This window comes from Phocoena sinus, chromosome 11 (assembly GCF_008692025.1).
Source record: "Phocoena sinus isolate mPhoSin1 chromosome 11, mPhoSin1.pri, whole genome shotgun sequence".
NCBI lineage: Eukaryota > Metazoa > Chordata > Mammalia > Artiodactyla > Phocoenidae > Phocoena > Phocoena sinus.
In genome coordinates this window covers 168,332-188,999 of record NC_045773.1, presented here as the reverse complement: position 1 = coordinate 188,999, position 20,668 = coordinate 168,332, and the positions used below count along the sequence as shown (strand labels likewise).

The following is a 20,668-nucleotide window of genomic DNA, read 5'->3' as shown; positions in this document are numbered from 1 at the left end:
GTTGGCTAGCTGGGTCCCCGGAGCCCGGGACGCAGGGTGGCGGGGGGAGAGCCAGGGGAGGGATGAGGGCAGCTCCAGAGCACGCTTCACTCAAAAGGACGGCGCAGGGTCCGGGCTGGGGGAAGCCCTGTGTGACCCAGGCCGCGCCTTCCCCCGTCACTCTCCCCTCGTCCCCCCGCTTCCCCCAGCTCCCTGCCGCCTTCCTAGCCCAGCACCCCAGCCCAGCCCTGCCCCAGGCCTTGCTCCCACGGGCACCCCTGCACCCCTCCCCTTGCAGACGATCCTCCAGGTCAGCCTTGCTGTCTTCAGGCCTGACCCCAAGAGGAGGCCACGCAGAGCCACTCTGATGGGCACCCGTGTGGTGCCCATTCAAGAAGGGGCACATGGCCCCCACCTCAGGGCTGAGGGGTACAGAGAGGCCTGTGGGAGCCAGGGCAGGGGCAGGGCTGCAGCTTTAATCCCCATGGAGATGCCCCGCCACAGCTGGACCATCCCGGGAGGTCCCATGCGTGACCCTCGGAGCACAGCAGTCACAGCTGTCAGGTGTCCTCAGAGAAAGGGCTTGGAGACCCCGCAGGTCAGACTGCTCAGCAGCCCCAGCTCCTCTCCCTTTGCACCTGTCACTCAAAGTGCAGACGTGTGCCCAGACCTCACCCCAGAAATTCAGCTGCACTGGCGGGGGCGTTCAGGCACCCTGCGAGGCCTGGGGCAGCCAGAGCTGCAGCTGCTGCCCTGGGGTCCGGCCCCATCGACCTCTCCAAGCTCGTCAGCAGCCTGGACCAGAGCCACTGACACGGCAACTTCCTTCACGGGACCGGGGGAAACAGGCCACGTCGTGTCATAAATCAGCGACACGACCCAGCGGGTTTGAGGCTGACGTCCAGGCACTAAGCCAGGAGCGGGCCCTCGGCCAGCGCTGGTCAGCAGGAGGGCAAACGCCCCCCATACCAGCTGCAGGACACGGTAATTTTTGTTTACTGGCCACGTTGAAAGCAAGCTCAAAAGAATCCAGTGAAATTACTTCTATTTAAGCCCACTAACAATAATATCATTCCAACTGGTAACCTGTACAGAAACTGTCGCGATGCTCTACTCTGCACTAAGTCTCCGAGATCCGTGTCCCCCGCGCTCACGGCTCCGCCCCCAGCAGCCACGCTTGCTCGGGGCCCTGGATCGCAGCGAAGCCCCAGCCCCTCGCTGGTCCCACCCTGCTGCACCGGCCTGACCGAGGGCTCGTCTCTCACGGAACCAGGGTCTGCAGCGGCCCCACCCTGTGACGGCCACAGGCTCGGGCTCACGCACAGCACTGTCCGCCTCACACGCGGGACCAGAGGCCATCGGCCCCGCAGTGCCAGCCCCTCCACTCACTCCAACCGCCTACCTTTTCATGATACGCTTTCCCACCTCGGTGGAGCCCGTGAACGCGATTTTCCGCACGTCGGGGTGGTCCGAGAGTCTCTGGCCGACCACTGAGCCTGGGGGACGAGTGGGCGGGGGATAAGGATGGCCACGGTGCCAGGGCGAGGCAGGGGTCCGGCCACCCTCCTCCAGCCCGTCCTCCCATGGCCAGAGCTCGGGGCCCACGTGCCAGGGCCTCGGCACCCCCGGGCTCACCGCGCCTTGGTCCCTGGTGTGGGCAGAACTGTGTCTCCCCAAATTCACAGGCTGTAGTCCTGACCCCTGACCTGAGATGTGACTGTACTGGACGCAGAGTCTTTAAAGGGGTGACTGAATTAAATGAGGCCATTAGGGTGGCCTTAAACCAATACGAGCCGTGTCCTTATGAGAAGAGGAGACAAGGACACACAGAGACACAGATGACCATGTGGGGACGCAGAGAGAAGGGTGAAAGCCCCCAGCCAGTACACATTACCCCTCCTGTGGGGATGCCTGGACTCCTGGCCGCCCCACACTCCACGACCCCCCACGCCATGCCAGGCCTGCAGGGACCCTCCCCAACGTGGCCAGCGCCTACTGACCCTCCTGGACCTGCAGGGACCCTCCCCAACGTGGCCAGCACCTACTGACCCTCCTGGACCTGCAGGGACCCTCCCCAACGTGGCCAGCGCCTGCTGACCCTCCTGGGCCTGCAGGGACCCTCCCCAACGTGGCCAGCGCCTACTGACCCTCCTGGACCTGCAGGGACCCTCCCCAACGTGGCCAGCGCCTACTGAGCCTCCCGGGCTGCTGTGCAATGAGACCTCAGGGTCACCTCTGCGCAGACTTGACGCAAGGCCCCTGCTGACGTCTCCTCCTCTGCTACTCCACTCTCGCTTCCCTGACTGCCCTTCCTCCACCTCCTTGCGCCCCACTTCCCTCCACTCTTACAACACCCAGTGCCTCTGGCTGCACTCTGGGCCCCCTTCTCTTCTCCATTCACGGTCTCCTCAGTCATCTCACCCCAGCTCACCTCTTCAAATGCCATCTGCAGGCTCACCATCCTCTAAATCTCTATCTCATGCCCAGCTTCCCTGCATCCAGACCCATCTATCACTCCTCGGCCTGCTCGGCACCTCCACTTGGATGCCTTACAGCCTCTCAAACTCAGCATGTTTGAAACTGAACTCCTCCGCTTCCCCAGACCTGCTTCTCCCCCATGTTCTCCATTTCAGTCAGCAACCTCTCTGTGCAGCCAGCCATTCAAGCCAACAGTCAGTCCCCACACCTGCCCTCCCCCAACCCTCCACTAATCAGCCGGTCCTGGGGCTCCTCCACCCCACCCAGTCCCCCCATCGCCATTGTGCACCTGTCTCCACGCCTGCAGAACTGCCTGTGCCCAGCGGCACCAGTGAAGGTCTGGTTTGGAAGGTTTGGAGTAGGACACTTGCATTCTCTCTAAACAGTTAAGGCTCCATAAGTGATTTTTTTTTTTTTTTTTTGCGGAACGCGGGCCTCTCACTGTTGGGGCCTCTCACTGTTGGGGCCTCTCCCGTTGCGGAGCACAGGCTCTGGACGTGCAGGCTCAGCGGTCATGGCTCACGGGCCCAGCTGCTCCGCGGCATGTGGGATCCTCCCAGACCGGGGCACGAACCCGTGTCCCCTGCATCGGCAGGCGGACTCTCAACCACTGTGCCACCCGGGAAGCCCCTCCAAAAGTGATTCTGATGCTAATTTCATTCCCCCACCAATGTTTTGAAAAATCACTGCCTTGGGGGGAAAATATTTGCAAAAGATGTATCTGATAATGGATTATTACCCAAGACATGCAAATAACTCAACAATAAGGAAACAACCTAATTAAAAAACGGGCAAAATATCTGAAAAGACACCTCACCAAAGAAGATATTCATATGGCAAATGAGCACATGGGAAGATGCTCAACATCATATGTTATCAGGAAAATTTAAATTAAAACAACAACGAGACTCCCCTACCCATCCAGAGAACAGCCAAAACCCAGAACCTTAACAAAATGCCGGCAGCGATGTGGAGCCATGGGAACTCTCGTCATCGCGAGAACGGGGTAGCCATTTTGGGCGGTTCCTTACAAAACTAAACACACTATTACCATATGATCCGGCAATCGTGCTCCTTGGTGTTTACCCGCAGGAGTAAAAAACTTACGTCTACATAAAACCCTGCATAGGGGGTTGGATACAGACATGCACAGGAAAAATGCCATGGAAGGTCAGTTTATTCATAACTGCCAAAACTTGGAAGCAACCAAGACGTCCTTCAGTAGCTGATGGATAAACTGTGGTGCTTCCAGACAGTGGAATGTTATTCAGCTCTAAAAAGGAATGAGCCATCAAGCCAGCGAAAGACACGAAGGAAGCTTAAATGCATGTTACTAAGTGAAAGAAGCCAATCTGAAAAAGCTACACACTGTACGATGATGACCAAATGATATTCTGGACAAGCCAAAACTCTAGAGGCGCTTAATAGCTCAGTGGTTGCCAGGGGTTGCAGGGGAGGGAGAAATGAATGGGATTTTTCCTGGTCCACAGAGGATTCTTAGGGCAGTGAATCCATTCCATCTGATACCACAATGTTGGGTAAATGTTGTTTTACACTCGTCACAGAATGTACAACAGCAAGAGTGAATTTTCATGTCAACTATGGACTTTGGGTGATGAAGACATGCCAGTGTAGGTTTGTCAACTGTAACACATGTGGGACATTATGAGGGAGACAGGGCATGTATGGGAATCTCTATACTTTCCATTCGATTCCTCTGTGAACCTAAAACTGCTCTGAAAAATAAAGTCTATTGAATAATAATAATATCACTGTTTTAGGCTATCCAAGAAATATTTATAAGAAGGTATCATATACTAGGTCACAAAGAAATTCTCCACTTTAGAAAGTAGAATTTTTACAGGCTATTATGGGTTGGATTGTGTCCCACCCAATTTCATATGTTGACATCCTAATACCCAGTACCACAGAATGTAATTTTATTCGGGAATAAGGTAGGTTGTTGTTGGGACAATGGTGTCCTTATAAAAGGGGAAACTTGGATACAGACATGCACAGGAAAAATGCCATGTAAAGGTCAAGTCCCAGGTCAGGGTGATGCTCTACAAGCTGGAAGAGGCAAGGAAAGGTCGTCCCCCAGAGGCGTTAGAGGGGGCACAGAACTGCCAACACCTGGATCTCGGATTTCTAGCCTCCAGAACTGTGAGACGATACATCCCTGTTGTTTAAGCCCCCTGGCTTGGGGTACTTTGTTATGGCAGCCCTAGAAAACTAATATACAGGCTGAATTCTCTAATTATGACACAGTAAAGCTAGAAATATCAGAACAGAATTTTAGGGGGAAAAAGCTGAAAAAAAATCTCTTTTTACTTAGCGGGTCAGAGAGGATACCAAAATTACAATGACATATTTTTTAAGAATAATAAAAACATAAACACAATGTATTCAAAAGGTATGAGGTGAGGGGCTTCCCTGGTGGCGCAGTGGTTGAGAGTCCGCCTGCCGACGCAGGGGACACGGGTTCGTGCCCCGGTCCGGGAAGATCCCACATCCCGCGGAGCGGCTGGGCCCGTGAGCCATGGACGCTGAGCCTGTGCGTCCGGAGCCTGTGCTCCGCAACGGGAGAGGCCACAACAGGGAGAGGCCCGCGTACCGCAAAAAAAAAAAAAAGGTATGAGGTGAGAGTCACCACCAAAGGCCAGTATGAGGAGCCCTATCGACAACTTCTCAGGCAAACAACCAAAACTGGTGAAAATCATTAAAAAACAACAATTTAAAGTCTCTGTAAATTTTCCTAAGGGCAGAGAGCAAGTGAAGAGACATTTATTCAGGAGAGTCTGTGGCACCTGAGCCGTGAACCACTCTCCCCTCTCCTCCAGCCTAAGCAGGTGTGGTCAGGAATGCAGTCCAGGGATGCGGCACCTCTCCAGGAGGGGAGGCCGGCAGTGGTTCTCATCTCCTCCAACCCTGAGTTTCAGAGGCCAAATTCTTTGTGAGTATGGCTCCCACCTGCCCTTCTTGTAAGGTGACAGCTCTTTCCCAGGTGTGGCAGGCTGAGTCTCCCAGGACCTCTTCCACCTGCCCCCAGCTCCTGCAGGGGGCCCAGCGCCTGAGGCCGTGGCTCAGAGATTTTGGCCGGGGAAGAGGTTTTCTATAAAAACAGAGAGCTCCAAACCACTCCCCAGAGGAACTGACTTTATTTGAAACTGTATGAGGAAGTTCAATCCTAAGGACATTCTCAAAAACACTGGAGATTTTGGAGGTGAACAATTAAGAGGAGGCTGGTAGCTCTATGGCAGCAATAAGATAGACCACAGGTCATTTAGTTTACCAGAGAGAACCAGGGAAGAGCCCTCTGAGTAAGAACAAACCTCAAGGGCTGAGCAAAGAGACAGGAATTTAACCAGATGAGACCAGTGGAGCAGTTTATGCCCCAGGGTACTGTTGAAAACAATAGAGCAGCCAGCTTGCAGTGAGTGGAGCTGAGCAGCTGGTGTGATAACGACTGAGGCAGTCAGAGGAGCAGACGGGGAGAGGGAGAGGCCCCTGTACACCAGCTGCCACTGGGCGACTGCACAGCCCACAGCTGTGCTCTCTGGGGGGGCGACCTCACTGGCTGCACGCTGCAGGGCAAGGAAACTTCTCTGAAACTGTCCAGCAAGTCACTAAACAAACAAGAAAATGGTGAACACAAGCTCTGGAGAGGGGACAGGGGACAAGTACCCAGAGTTGGTATAATGTGTTACCTAAAATATCTACGTTTTAACAAAAAAATTATGAGGCATGCAAAGAAACTACAGAATGTGACCCATCACAGGCAAAAAGAGCAGGCAAAATAAACTGACATTGAGAGGACCCAGATGTCACACTTAACAAAGACTTCAGGGCAGCGGTTATAAAGACGTTCAGGGCTTCCCTGGTGGCGCAGTGGTTGAGAGTCCACCTGCCGATGCAGGGCACACGGGTTCGTGCCCCGGTCTGGGAGGATCCCACGTGCCACGGAGCGGCTGGGCCCGTGAGCCATGGCCACTGAGCCTGTGCGTCTGGAGCCTGTGCTCCGCAACGGGAGAGGCCACAACAGTGAGAGGCCCGTGTACCGCAAAAAAAAACCAAAAAACAAAAAAGACGTTCAAAGAACTGAACAAAACCACATCTAAAGGCAGCTGCAATACGATGTCTCATCAAACAGAGAGTATCAAGAAAGAACAAATAAAAAAAGAACCAGGAGCTAAAAAGTACAACCGAAATAAAAACTCAGTAAAGGAGCTCAACAGTAGGTTTGAACTGGCAGAAGAAAGAGTCAGTAAACTTGAAGACTAATGGAGATAATGCAATCTAAAGAATAGCGAGAAGGGACTTCCCTGGTGGCGCAGTGGTTGAGAGTCCGCCTGCCGATGCAGGGGACACGGGTTCGAGCCCCGGTCCGGGAAGATCCCACATGCCGCAGAGCAACTAAGCCCATGCGCCACAACTACTGGGCCTGCGCTCTAGAGCCGGCGAAGCCACAACTACTGAAGTCTGTGCGCCTAGAGCCTGTACTCTGCAACAAGAGAAGCCACCACAATGAGAAGCCCACGCACCGCAACGAAGAGTAGCCCCCACTTACAGCAACTAGAGAAAGCCCGTGGGCAGCAACGAAGACCCAATGCAGCCAAAAATATATAAATAAATAAATTTATTTAAAAAAAAAGAATAGCGAGAAAAAGAATGAAGAAGAGTTAAGAGAGCCTCATAGAAAAGTGGTACAGCAGTAACAACATCAATATACTCATAATGGAAGTGCCAGAAGGCATGCAGAAAGAGAAAACCACAGAAAAAAGCATTAGAATGAATAATGGCTAGAAACTTCCCAAATCTGATGAAAGACATTACTCTATGCATCCATGAAGCGGAATGAATTCCACATCCAATAACCACAAAGAGAACCACACCCAGATGTATCATAGTAAAAATGCTGGAAAACAAGGACAGGGGAAACTTTGAAAGCAGCAAGAGAAAACTGACTTGTACATAAGAGAACTATAAGACCCACAGCTGACTCATCAGAGCAGCAGAGGCCAGAGGGCAGTGGGATGATACAAGCAAAGTGCTGACAGCACAGCTACCTTTCAAAAAATCAAGGCAAAATAAAACATGTCCAGATAAACAAAATAGTAGAAAATTTGTTGCTAGTAGACCCACCTATGAAAAATAAGGAAGACAAGTGACCTAGATGGTCATTCACATCCGTAGAAAAAAACAAAGGACACCGGTAAACGTGATTATATAATTATAGAAGACAGGGTAAATGCATATTTTCTTTCCTTTCTTAACTGATAATTCCCAAGTTGTGTAGTTTATTCCAGAGCACACACACATGTACAGAAAATGGAAAACATCTGGGGAGGCGTTTGAACGGTAAACCATTCCAGGTGCAGCTCTTCCCCTGCCCCCCCAGGGCAGCATCCTCCACCTCCAGGCAGGCCTCCCCACCGCTGCCCCGCCCACCAGGGCACACCACATAGCAGGCCCTGTTTTGACCAAATGCACCTCATGCCCCCCGACCACGGCCCTTACCAGATCCTGGCAGGACGTTGATCACGCCCTTGGGAATGCCAGCCTTCAAGGTCAGCTCTGCAAACTTCAAGGCTGTGAGTGGGGTCACCTGAGGAGGCAGGACAGGAGGGAAGTGGGCTCCGCTGTCCCCTGCTGGCGGCCGTCCCCTGCTCTCGACACCCCACAAGCCAGCAGCCGCTCCTCTTCTGGAGGAAAAGGGGTAACTTTTCCTCCCCTGGTTCGGTGGTCCACACCCCACCCACTGCTGGGCCTCAGGCTGAGAGGTGCATCTGTGGGTGCTCAGAGCTTGTGGGGGCTGGGTGAGTGGGGCCTTCCAGGGACAATTGCTGTGACCTCTCAGCATCCCCCCACGCTAAAGGGGGAGGTTAAGGGTCACCTCAGGGATTAGTAAGCAGATGTACGCAAATTACTGGGAAATTTGTTATGTTAGAATGCCTGAGGAGTGCCTAACTCAGGGTGAATACTATGCTGGGAAATTTGTTATGCATGTTAAAATGCCTGAGGAGTGCCTAACTCAGGGTCAATACTATAAGCCAGTATCATTTTGCTAGTTTTTACTATGTTAATACCCTTGAGACCAAATCGCCCCAGAGGAGCTGAGAGACCCCCTGGGCCCACCACCCCAGCATCTGACCTTCAGCTCCTAACTAAACCCTCCAAAGTGCAGATGAGGGTTCGAGGCTCGTGGGGTGACCTCACCGCAGGGCATCCTGCTCGGGCCCCTCAGCCTGCATGAGGGACCCCGTCACATGGCTTCTCTGAGAGGGGCCTGGGCGGCGGACACACAGAAGCTTCCCCAGGATGTCTGGGCCCTGAAGCACCAGCTTTAACAGCAGACACCCAGGGCTTGGAGCCCGGATCCTGGTTCCCGGGGCCACACAAGGGGGCTGAGCCGGCGTCTGTGAAAGACCGCCGGCCACTCATCAAGCAGCTACACGCGCAGCCCGGCTAGCCTGACTCGGCCCCGTGGCCCAAACAACACCAGATCCGCCCAAGGCCGCCTCTGTCCCGTGCGCCAGCCCACGAAGGCCACCCTCACCCGCAGAGCCCTCCTCCTTGCCCGTCACCCCTCAGAGGTGCCACCCGCCCTCCAAGGCCTCAGGCCCCGCCAGGACGTGCCCGCACCCACCTGGGCAGGCTTGATCACCACTGTGTTCCCCGCAGCCAGGCAGGCGGCCATCTTCCAGGACAGCATCATCAAGGGGTAGTTCCAGGGGATGACAATGCCACAGACCCTGTTGGACAAGGGAAGCAGGCCTTCATCTCTCCACTCGGCCTGGGTCCCGCGTGGACCTGCCGCTGCCGCCGCTCCACTCCAGGGCCAGGCTCCTGATGCAGCACCAATGGCCCTGCAGAGGGACTGCTGACACCTGCCTTCCCAGGCCCTGATGGGGCAGTATGTCCAGTCTGGCAGTAGCCCCTCTTCCCAGCAGGGTGTGATGGCAGGGGACACTGCACAGCTTCTGATGGGATGCAGTCTAGGGACACAGTTGGGTACAGGCAGCACCAGGAGAAGGGGAGGTGACAGCAGGCAGCAGGCACAGGTGGAAACAGGCAGGGGATGGGACACAGGGGTCACAGGGGTGGCTGGGGGGACGCGGGAGAGAGTCAGGGGTCATATGTGTGGACCAGGAGGATGTGAGAGAGGGTCAAGGGTCCCACAGGTGGTTGTGGATGAGGGTCCTCCTGGGCATTAGGCCAGGGTCAGTGCCAAGGAGACAAGAAGGACGCAGTCAGTCCGGGGACCTGACCAAGCCTGCCTGCTATGCACTGAGAGATTGTGTCCAGGGTCAGTGCTTCCCCTTTGTCCCAGAGAAGCCTCTGGCTGGGCAGTGTCTCCATGGAGGGAGCCCCTACGTCCTAGGAGACCTACTGATGACACCTGTGCTCCCAGGAGGCATGTGGCCCTGCCTCCTCTTGAGCCTGTAGAACCCGGTGATGGCAGCTCCTCCCTGTGGGTCAGACAGTTAGATGAGCTTGTCCACACGGAGCCCCGTGCAGACCAAGTGACTGCTGTTTCATCATCGTCACTGCCATCGTCTTCATCACCATCATCACCATCTTCACCGTCATCTTCTTCACCATCATCACCATGCTCTTCATCACCATCTTCTTCACCATCGTCACCAGCATCTTCACCATCGTCTTCATCACCATCGTCTTCATCACCATCACCATCTTCACCATCGTCTTCATCACCATCGTCTTCATCACCTCCACCATCTTCACCATCGTCTTCATCACCATCATCACCATCGTCTTCATCACCATCGTCTTCATCACCTCCACCATCTTCACCATCGTCTTCATCACCATCGTCTTCATCACCTCCACCATCTTCACCATCGTCTTCATCACCATCATCACCATCTTCACTGTCATCTTCTTCACCATCATCACCACGCTCTTCATCGCCATCTTCTTCACCATCGTCACATTCATCACCATCTTCTTCATTGTCATCGTCTTCACCGCCATTACCACCATCCTCTTCATCGTCATCACCTCCATCATCATCAGAGAATGTTTCCCCAAACAATGACGGCTCAGCTGACCCGGCAGTGGGAAGAGCACACGCAGAGGCCGAGGGCATGACGGGTCGCTGACGAGCCACAGGGTTCGTGGGCCGGGAGAGCGGGAGTGCAGTGGGGCCCCACACACCTTCCTGGGAGTGGTGGGGTGTGCTGAGGGGTTAGGAGAGCCGGTCCTCACCCCACATACACCCAGCACACCCAGAGGGACAAGGCAGCGGAGGGAGCAGGGTGAGAGCCCCCAGGGAAGCGGGAGAGGTCACCGAGGAGGAGGAGGCTGAGGCTCCAGAGAAGAAAACGCAGCACAGACTTCCTGCCCTTGACTGAATCATGCCCTCACATCCCGGTGCTGAGGACTTAACTCCAGTGCCCCAGGTGTCACCTGATTTGGAAACAGGGTCATCCCAGGTGTAATTAGTTAAGATGGAGTCTCACCGGATTAGGGTGGGCGCCTAACCCCACGTGACCGCCGTCCTTATGAACGGACAGCCCTGCGAAAACAGAGCCACAGAGGGAGAGGGCCGTGTGGGCGCGAGGGCAGAGCCCAGGAGCACCAAGGTGGCCTCCATCACCAGAAGCCAGTGAGGCAGCCTCAGAAGGAGCCAACTCTACCGACACATAGCTTGGGACCCCAGGGCCCCAGACCGTGAGATGACCGAAGTCCGCGGCGTGAGCCTTACAGGCTGTGGTGCTTGGTTACGAAGCTCCGACAAAGCCCCCCACTCACCAGTACAGGGAAGGCCTCCCCACTGACTCGCCCGGCCAGCCAGGCACCCGGGCAGGGTCAGCGTCCTGTTCAGTCCGACGGGATGGGCAACCTGTGCGGGGGCTGAGGCTCAGGGACCTTGCAGACTCACGTGACTGGCCCCTGCACCTAAGGGGTCTCTGAGCAGGGTCCTGGCTCCACACTCCTGACACCTCGGCTGGGTAGCTCTTTGCTGGGGGGGTGGTTTCTGCGGCCCCCGTGTCCTGACCCCACGCTCTCCCCCGGCGCTGAGCCCCTCCCGGCGGCGTCTGCACCCACGTGCTGAGCCCTTAGCTCTGCCACATGCCGTCTCCTAGGGTGCCCGTCCCCGTCCTGCGTTAGCGAGTCCCCACACTGAGCCTCGCGGGCGAGACGCCAGGTCTCAGCGGTCACTGCCGGGTGGCCTCGGCCGAGGCAGGCCTGCTGCCCCCACGGGCCTTTGGACATCGGATGGTAAGATGGGGCCCCTCGCTGCGAGTTTAAAATCCCTCCCACACCTAGTCTTTCCATGTTGACTGGACGTCTGTCCTCCTTGTGCCGCGGGCTGGTCTCGCTGAGGGTTCCTGTCCCCGCTGCTGTGTAGGGATTCCTTGTCCTTAAGTACACCGGTATTACACTCTTCAGATAAAATTTAGGGGCGTGCCCTCTCTTCCCCCCATGACCCTGACTGACGGGGAGTTACTATAGGGATTAAACACAATTATGGTCTCAAAGTTGTTAAATAGTGCCTGGCAGGGAACAGGGGCCGTGGAGGCGAAAGCTGTTTTCACCCTGAGGACAGGAATTTTCACTGGTTTTTCTTTGTTGCATCTCCCGCCCTTGCCGTGTCTGGGAGGTAGTGGCTGGCAAATAAACGGCTGTCTGATAAATACACAGAGAGGGGACGTCTGAGCCCCCCGCGCAGTCCTAAAAAGTGCCCGGCGCGTGACTCACCCGATGGGCTCCTTCCGGGTCATGGTCAGGTTCCGGTTGGGTCTGGCCTGGTTGATGGGGATGGTGGCACCCTGGAAGAAGCAGCAGCATCACCGGGAGGGCCTCTGGCCCCTCCCCCCTTCCCCTGTGGGCAGCCAGCCTGCGCCTGGGACCCAGGGACGGACAGGGGCTGTGTCCCGATGCCCCCGCTTGTGCAGGACAGGACAGCTGAGGGGTCCAGAGCCGGGCGGAGCGGGCAGCCACAGGGGGTGAGGTGCTGGGCCTGGTCTCAGACGGGAAGCAGGTCCTGCACGGGGACGGCCTCTGGGGCAGGGAAGGGCCAAGGTGGGGGCCCGTTGCCTCTGGGGGCCTGTGATGCAGGGGCTACCGGGGAGCAGGCACCGGGCAGACCCCCTCCCTCGAGCTCACGCCTGCACTCGGACGGGGCGAGCGCCCAGACTCAGCAGAGACACCGAGAACCCCACGGCCGTGGGTCTCCCTGGAAGGGCTCAGCCACCACTGCCTGCGGCAGGAAAACCTCCACTAATGGCCCCCAAGTGAGGCCCTGACCCCTGGAACCTGGTGAGCTGCCCGTACGATGACACAGTATGACAGAGTTGGCCTTAGGATGGGGAGGTGGTGCAGGTGGGCCAAGCATAAGCACAGGAACCTCGGGGAGGGCAGGTGGCTCTCCTCTAGCCTCTGCTGAGTGGCAGCAGAGTCAGAGGGGTGGGGTGTGGAGGGCTGGGCGAGGACCAGGGAGAGGCCTGCAGGAGCCCCGGCCGCAGCCCTGCCCCCGGGCGCCGCTAACGCCCGGTCCTCCCCGGAGGCGCCGGCAAGGCCCAGCCCAGTGACACCCCGACACCGACCCTCGAGACCCTGGCACAGAACCCAGCCCAGCCCGACCCGCTTCCCACCTGCAGAACCGGGAGCGAATAACCGGCGTTTTCTTAAGGCCACAAAGCTGTGGCGGGTTGTGGAGTGGCCGTGAGAGCGCTGTGCCGCCCTCGGGGGCCCTGCCGGCCCGGACGCCCGTGGGAGCCCCACCTGGATCTTGTCGCACCAGCCGGCGAAGTAGCGGAAGGTCTGGATGGACATGCCCACGTGGGTCTTCAGCGCCAGCGTGTAGACGGCCCCCGCGTCCAGGGCCTCGATGGTGGCCAGCTCCTCCTGCTGCTGCTCCAAGAGGTCGGCCAGCCTGCGCGGGGCGGGCAGGGCGCGGGGCTCAGGCCTGGCACGGCCTCGCCTGCCCTTCCGGGGCCCCTCCTCAGGAGCCGGGCGCCCCGCCAGCACCACCTCACTCAGGTGCCGGTCTCAGCGTCCTCATCTGTGAGATGGGACAGCGGCGTGTCCTCGGCTGGAGGGGCGTGCGCATGGTGCCCCGTCCCCCTCCTCTCCTCTCTCTCTTCCTTCCTGGGATATCAATGGATCCACTGCTTCCTAATTACACCTCCTGCCTCTGCGAGAAGACGCCTTGTCTGGGGACAGCACGCCGGTGTCGAGCAGCAACCACTCCCCGCGGCTGTACCGGGGATGAGGGACGGAGCATCTGCACAGCCTCCTCCAGGCTGAGCCCACGTCCAGCCGCCCTCAGTGGTCCCTGTGCCCCCGCCGTCACACCCCACAGCGTCCTGCCAGCACCCTCCCGCTCCCGCCGCCCTTCAAACTCTCCGGCCTGCACAGACATGTGCTGGGACAGGCGTTCCAGACTGCCTGCCTCTCCCGCGAGCACAGAGACAGCTGGCCTCCCTGACCTCCCGCTCCTGCTGGGTGCACGGCCCGCACACAGCGTGGGGCTGGCGAGTGGGACTGGGGACTGAGCAGAAGGGCCCATCGTCACCGCACAAACAGGGACGCACCAGGTCACTCTCCGGGTACGAGAGCAAAGGTAAGTCACATTTTGAGAAAAATTATAGACCAAACAGTGGAGATACCGTGTTGTTGGCGTTACAAAGACAAGGGTTCCATCAGCTACGAGGACAGAAGGCCAAAGACATAAATCCGTGTTAAAGTCAGCATGAGGTGGCCTGTGTGTGTCGGCCCCTAGGTTGTCGTGTCTCCCGTCTTTTAAGGTGTTCGCAGCCTGAGACACCTTAGCTCAAAAGCCCGCCAGCGCCAACTTTTACACAGCCGGCTATTTTACACATAGCCCAATGTGCACATTTTTAGCCATTGGTCAGTGGATGCGTCCCCCAGGAACCGCACACGACAGCTGTCACCACTGGTGAGACGGGCTGTGCAGTTACAGCCACGGGCCTTCCCAATCCTCTGACGCAGAGACCCTGGCGTGCGTGCTGCTGGGCAACTTTGCCCGGACACGGGAGCCCCCCTCAGGTCCCTCTCCCCCCCGGAGCGCCCCTGTTCCGCCACTACAGCCTCGGGGGACCTCCCGCTGCGGGGTGCCGCCCGATGAAGCCTGCGGTGTGTTGCTGGCTCTCGTGGCCGCGTCTTCTTCCTTGGTCAGCCCCCAATCCCTCCATCCGCCACACCTGTGCAAAATGCCACGTGCGTATGATGTGGCCGTGTCACGAGTCCCTCAGTCATTGTCACCTGAGCTGCTTGGGAGGCTGGGGGGCAGCTTGGGTGAGGGTGCCTTCTACCTGCCAGAGCCTGCTCCCTGCACAGCACCAGCTCGGGGAAGAATGGGCAGGCAGCACTGGCCTCCTGAAGGTCTGTGGGGTGGGCACCGGGAGGGGCAGATGCTGAGGTGCCAGGCGGCTCAGACCCCCTTCCCTGGCCCCTGACCACGGCAGCCCGGGCCACCACCAGACTCTGGGCCATGGACCCAAGGAAGTGTGCGAGCACAGGGGAGCAGCTTTCCACGGACGCCCACCCGCTCGGCAGGGTCCATTCCGGCAGCTGGGTACACGGCTCCCCGGCTCCTGGGGGCATCTGGTGGCTTTCTCTGACTCTCCCCCTGGACCCTTCTGCCCAGCTTCTCCCGTAACTGCATGGTGTCTTGCTCCTGTGATGCATCCATGGGGGTCCCAGTTCCCTCCATGGACCAGGGAAACCCTGTCTCTTCCCTCTGCCGGGACTGGGAGAGGACTGGGTCACCAGGAGCTGTAGAGCCCTGAGGGGTCTGTCTACGCAGCTGCTCGGGGCACCTCCTCCAAGGTCCTTGTGGCCAGTAGGGCTATTGCAACACGTACCACCACAGGGCAGCAGAGGGTCTCGGGGGAGGGACGTGGCCTAGCTCAGGGCAGTCCACCAGGGTCCCTGCTCTGCCAGGGTTCACAGCTCTGCCAGATCCCTGGGGCCTCAGATCTCCAGCCAATGCCTTCCTATAACCGATGGCTCCTGAGATACGGCAGGCTGGGCACGCCCTTGCCCGCCCCAAAGCCACCATCTCCATTCTGTTTTGCAAACCACTCTGGCCCCTCTCTCTGGCTGCCTGTGTGGCAGCTGCCCCGGCATTTCTGGCCTTCGGAGTGGACACAAAAGGTCTTTGGACAGCAAGGCTACAGCGGGGGCCCTCCCGCCCCGCGACAACGTGGGAGCTGCAGCGCAAACTGGCCCCAGCTCGGCTCTGCAGGACCCAGAGAGAAAAACGGGTTCCTGAGGCCGGCTCAGCAGGCTCCCCGACACGGCTCGGTGCACCCGCCAGCAGCCCCCTTCTGGAAACACCACCCCGCCTCCTGGGGCACCTGATCCTCCCCAGTGGGGCCGCCTGGCTCGAGGAGGGCGGGCAGCAGCTCTCCTCCGCGCCTCACCCCCACCCGGGTCATGAGCCGGAGCATCCCGACCATTCCCTGGACTTCCGACCGGGCCGAGGGTTTAACAGAAGGGGAACGCGAGACAGAAGATTCTGGCAGCGGGAGCCAGGCCCGGCCCGGCCCGCCCCCCAGCTCCTAGGAGCCCCGCCCCACCCCGCCCCCCACCACCCCGGGCTCCTGGGAGACCCGCCCCCCCTCCCCCGACCGGCTCCTGGGAGCCCCGCCCAGCAAGGAAGCAGTGCCCTGTGGGCCGGCCCAGGAGCAGCTATTAGCCTCACTCGGTGCCCCGTCTCCGCCCACACTGTTCCCTCCACCCGGGCACCTCCCCCAGGCCCCCGCCTGGGACAGTGCCTCTTGCCTCTCAAGCTACTTCCTCTGAGAAGCCTCCCCTGGGCCTCAGGCCGTGGTCACACTGCCCTTCCGGGACCGCGTCCTCACGGGAGGACGTGAGCGCCAGCCGCGGCCTGAGAGGAAGGCCCGGGACAGGAAGGTGGGTGCGGGCGAGGTCCCACCTGTACAGGAGGCGGCCCCGGTCCCGCGCGCTGATCTTCCCCCACAGCCCGTGCTCAAAGGCGTCCTTCGCAGCAGCCACGGCCTTGTCCACGTCGCTGACCTGGGCCAGGGACACCTGGCAGATGACCTGTGGTGGAGTGGAGCCCTGAAGCACTGCCTGGCCACCTGGGCGGCCGCGGAGGCGAAGGTCGGCAGACAGGAGGGCATGGGCAGGGTCTGCACGACGAGGGGAGATGGGGCCTGCAGAAGGGGCCGTGTTCCTACGTCCCGAGGGCCTTCCCTCTACTCTCCCACTGACCCGAAACAGGGTGGCGGACTCAGGCTGCAGCCATAAGGCCGAGGGTCAGCCCAGCGTTTGCAAACCGAGAGCAGAGACCCATAAATTTAGTGAGGCGCAGGCGGGAGGTTTGCTCCTGAAGTGACATAAGCCAGCCCAACGCCCCTGCATTCCATGTCCCGAGGGTGCCCACCTCCCGACAGCACAGGCCCCCATACCTCCCGCCACGTGGATGGGGTGGGAGGGCGGAGGCCAGCGCCTCCTCGCTGGTCACCGCAGGTAGGCTGTGCCCTCCCTGCCCACGGCCCCGGCGCCAGGCATCCACACAGCCTCCTGCCCGGGCTTCCCAAAACTGGCCCCGAGGCTGTGGTGGCAGCACCTGACTTTCCTGCCTGAGGGCACCTGTCCGGGTCCACACAACCTGCCCATCACTTTCTTAAACTCCCCTCAGAGGACCATTCTGAGGCCCTGTCTTCTGCGGTGCGTGTCTGTAGGAAGGTGTGTGTGAGCGTGCACGAAAGTGACAGCGCCATACGTGTGCACCGAGCAGGACAGCTACAGCCAGGGCGTCTTGACAAACCCGGGATGCGAGGCGGCCCTCCCGACGCTGGGGTTATTCTTGAGGTGTGGAGGGGAGGGAATGGCCTCCGTTTCCTCCTTGGGAGGGCTTAACTCTGCTGCAGACCCTCCAGAGTCCTCCCGCGTCCCCATCACCCTCCCCACCGCATCTCCCTCTACGCTGTTCCTGTAGGAAGGGCTGGAGGCTGACTGCAGCGTTTTCTCTCCCCAGCAGAGGCCCCCAGTCGGGTCCCAGAGGCCCCCAGACTGGGGAGGGGGAGTAGATGGGAGAGGGGGCATCGGGGGCCTGTGCGGGGCAAGGGGGTGCTGGGCCTGCACTCACACTTCCGTCTGTCGGGTTGATGGTCTCATAGGTCTTGGCGCCCTCGGCGTCCACAAACGCGCCTCCGATGAAGAGCTGGTGGGGCATTCGGAGGGTCAGCTTGTTCACGGTCTTTTCCACCTGGGGACGAAGGGCCACAGGCCGGAGCTGCAGTGTGGATTCTTCGCGAAGGGGCATCCTTGATGGGCACGACCCCACCAGAGACACAGGGACCACTCACCCTGCCCCCCCCCCCCCCCAGTACACAAGCAAGGGCCCGGGCTACTCGGTCTCCTCATCGGATCCAGCCCTGCTGCCCAGGGAGCGGTCGTGTGGGCAGAGGTGGCAGCTGAGTGGTAAGCAGAGATGGAGGGCCAGACTCCGCAGCTAGACTGCCTGGCTGGAGCCCCGGCTCTGCCGCTGACCTTGGGCTGGTTGCGTGGCCTCCACACACAGGAAGCTCCAGCGGGCAGACAGCACTTGCGGCCCCCAGACGTGATGCGGCCCCCGCTCACTGCCCCTCGGGCCTGCAATCCCACGATGAACGCGGAGCCTCCGGGATGCCGCCCCTCCTTCCGCAGTCATTTGTCCACAGCCCTAAGGCCAGCCTGGTGTCCACCCCGGTCACCCATACTTTCTTCATCAGCCCTTGTTCCAAAGCACCAGCCAGACAAACTATCACAAAGCTAATTCCCATAGGAGTTGGTAGTCTACCGAGATACCCCAGGGATGGTTTTTCCACAGTTCTTTAAAAATTACATCTGCACTTAGTTACTTCCTCATACTTCATATATACAAGTTGAATGTAGAGGATCATTTGTTTTCCTTATTGGGAGAACATTCCCAATCCCTTTCTCTCTCTCTCTCTCTCTCTCTCTCTCTCTCTCGTTTCAACCAACGGAATTTCACATAGGTGACTGGTTGCACAGGTGGTAGAAGAGCTGAGAAGCCACGAGTCAAGCCAGAGGTCGACACCAGCAGGAAGCCGCTGCCATTGCTGGGAGGTGGTGGAGCCAGGACCAGGGGTGAGGGTCACCCGGGGGCACAGGGTGAGCTGGCAGGGCTGGAAGCCACGCCAGGAAACCCACCAAAGGAGAAAGGGGGTGGAGAGAGAAGAACACTGTCAAAGTCTCTCCTTAATACCCTGTCTCCTGTCTTGGGACCGAACCTGTCCCCTATGCTGAGTCTTGGACAACAATTTCCTCTGTTGAGTTTGTCCTGCCGCCTGGCATCTTTAGGCTATTTGGAATTACCAAGGGAAGCTCGGGTCACTAAAGCTTCTGGACATCCAGGCTTCCCCCAAGTGTCACTGTGGATCCACAGGTATGGGTGCCTGAGGGGTGTGCAGGCCGGGCCCACGTGGTGGGCCCAGGACTCACGTGGTCGATGACACCCAGGCCGGGCCCGCATGGGGGGCCCAGGACTCACGTGGTCGATGACGCACTGGCTCTCCTTGTTGTCCCCTCGCATCTTTCTCACTAGCAGCTGCATGAAGTCCCCGAAGGTGGTTGCCATGTAGATGTCTTCATTTTCTAACTCCAGGCCGTCACACAGCTCCTTCACTTCCTCAACCAGTCTGGAGGGAAGATGGAAAAGCGAGGGCCTGGAGGAGGCCTGGCAGACCTGCCTGGTTCTAGCGGCAGAGGTGGTGGCTCATCTCAGCCCCCGAGGCGTGGGTGTCAGTCTACAGTTAGGGTTAAAAGCCCAGTCCGTGGATTCAGAGGCTCTGGTTTCAAGTTCTGGCTCCAGCACTTATGAATTTGTGACCTCGGGCAAGTGACCAATTGCTCTGAGCCTAGTTTCTTTGCCTGTAAAATTGGACCAATCATGGCTCCTCTACTATTTCCTGATGAGTAAATGAGACAATCCACGTGGTAATAATTAACAGAAGATTAATAATAATCATTGAAAGACAGTGTGAAAAGAATGAAAAGACAAGCCACAGATTGGGAGAAAATATTTCCAACTCACATACCTGATCAAAGACTCGGCTTCAGAATACGTAAATAATTCTTAAAATCAATTCTAAGAAAAAAACCCAAGTGAAAATAGGCAAAAGACTGACCAGATGCTTCACCAAGGCAGAAATATGGATGGCAAACAAGCATATGAAAAGATGCTCCACGTCGCTCGTCCACAGGAAATGCGAACCAACCACAACGAGACGGCTCCCTACTTACCAGCATCTCTGAACTTAAAGCCACTGGTTAACACCAACCAGTGGTGAGGCTGCACAGCACCCGAACCCCCGCCCCCTGCTGGTGGGATTGTAAAACGGTACTTTGGCAGCCACGTTGCAAGCACTTTGGCAGTCCCCTAAAAATTAAACATATACTTCCCAACGCTTTTAGGTATTTACCGAAGAGGAATAAAAGCCCCTTTATAGACACAAAATGGCAGAGCAAGAAGCTCCAAAAACCCGTCCCTCCACCTAAGCAACTATTGAACAGACAGGAATTGTCTGAACCAAATGCTTTGGAATTCTCGAGTCTCGGCAACACTTGCAGCTTCCAGGGAAGAACGTGGCGAAGAGCTGGGGTGTGGCAGGAACTTCCAGACTTTCCACCCCCGGGGCAGGAGGCAGCAGTGGCAGCAGGTCACTCCTGCAGTGGCCTCCTGGAGGCGGGGGTTGGGGGGGCAATGAGGTCCTCGTCCTCCACACATCTGGGTCGTGGGTTCCAAGTGCTGGGGCTGCTTTTGATCGCTGAGGGGCTGGCCCAAAGGACGGCCAATCTCATACACGCTTTGCATAGTGTGTAGGACCCCAGGGATAACAAGAGAAGCTTCAATGATTACACACAACAAGGTATACACACCATGCAAAGAAAAGTTTGGAAAAGTCACAAATGGATGGCTCCAACCCTCAACAAGCAAGATTTAACAACCTCCCCGGAGTGAGAGAATCAGATTCTCAGAACTGACACAGCAGCACTACACGCAAAATGTCCAGTTTGAGCAAAACGTCGCAAAACATACGAAGAAACAGGCCCATTTACAGGAAAAAAGAAACCATCCCTAGGGATTATTACCAAAGACATTAAATCAACCATCTTAAATGTGTTCAGTGACTTAAAGGAAACTAGGAAAATGATTATGAAAAAAATGAGAATATCAAGAAAG

The 20,668-nt window shown here is 57.7% G+C and overlaps 1 protein-coding gene across 4 annotated transcripts in view; it reads right to left on the bottom strand.

The window, feature by feature from the left end:
- Positions 1-20,668, bottom strand: part of ALDH1L1 (aldehyde dehydrogenase 1 family member L1) — a 46,346-nt gene that overhangs the window by 6,381 nt on the left and 19,297 nt on the right. For all 4 annotated transcript variants that reach the window (XM_032649718.1, XM_032649720.1, XM_032649719.1 and 1 more), the window contains 8 exons: positions 18,977-19,124; positions 17,570-17,689; positions 16,391-16,518; positions 13,210-13,360; positions 12,184-12,254; positions 9,104-9,209; positions 7,975-8,062; positions 1,382-1,475 (listed from right to left, as the gene is read on the bottom strand). In XM_032649718.1, coding sequence (XP_032505609.1) covers positions 1,382-1,475; positions 7,975-8,062; positions 9,104-9,209; positions 12,184-12,254; positions 13,210-13,360; positions 16,391-16,518; positions 17,570-17,689; positions 18,977-19,124 — 906 coding nt within the window. The remainder of the gene's footprint in view (positions 1-1,381; positions 1,476-7,974; positions 8,063-9,103; positions 9,210-12,183; positions 12,255-13,209; positions 13,361-16,390; positions 16,519-17,569; positions 17,690-18,976; positions 19,125-20,668) is intronic.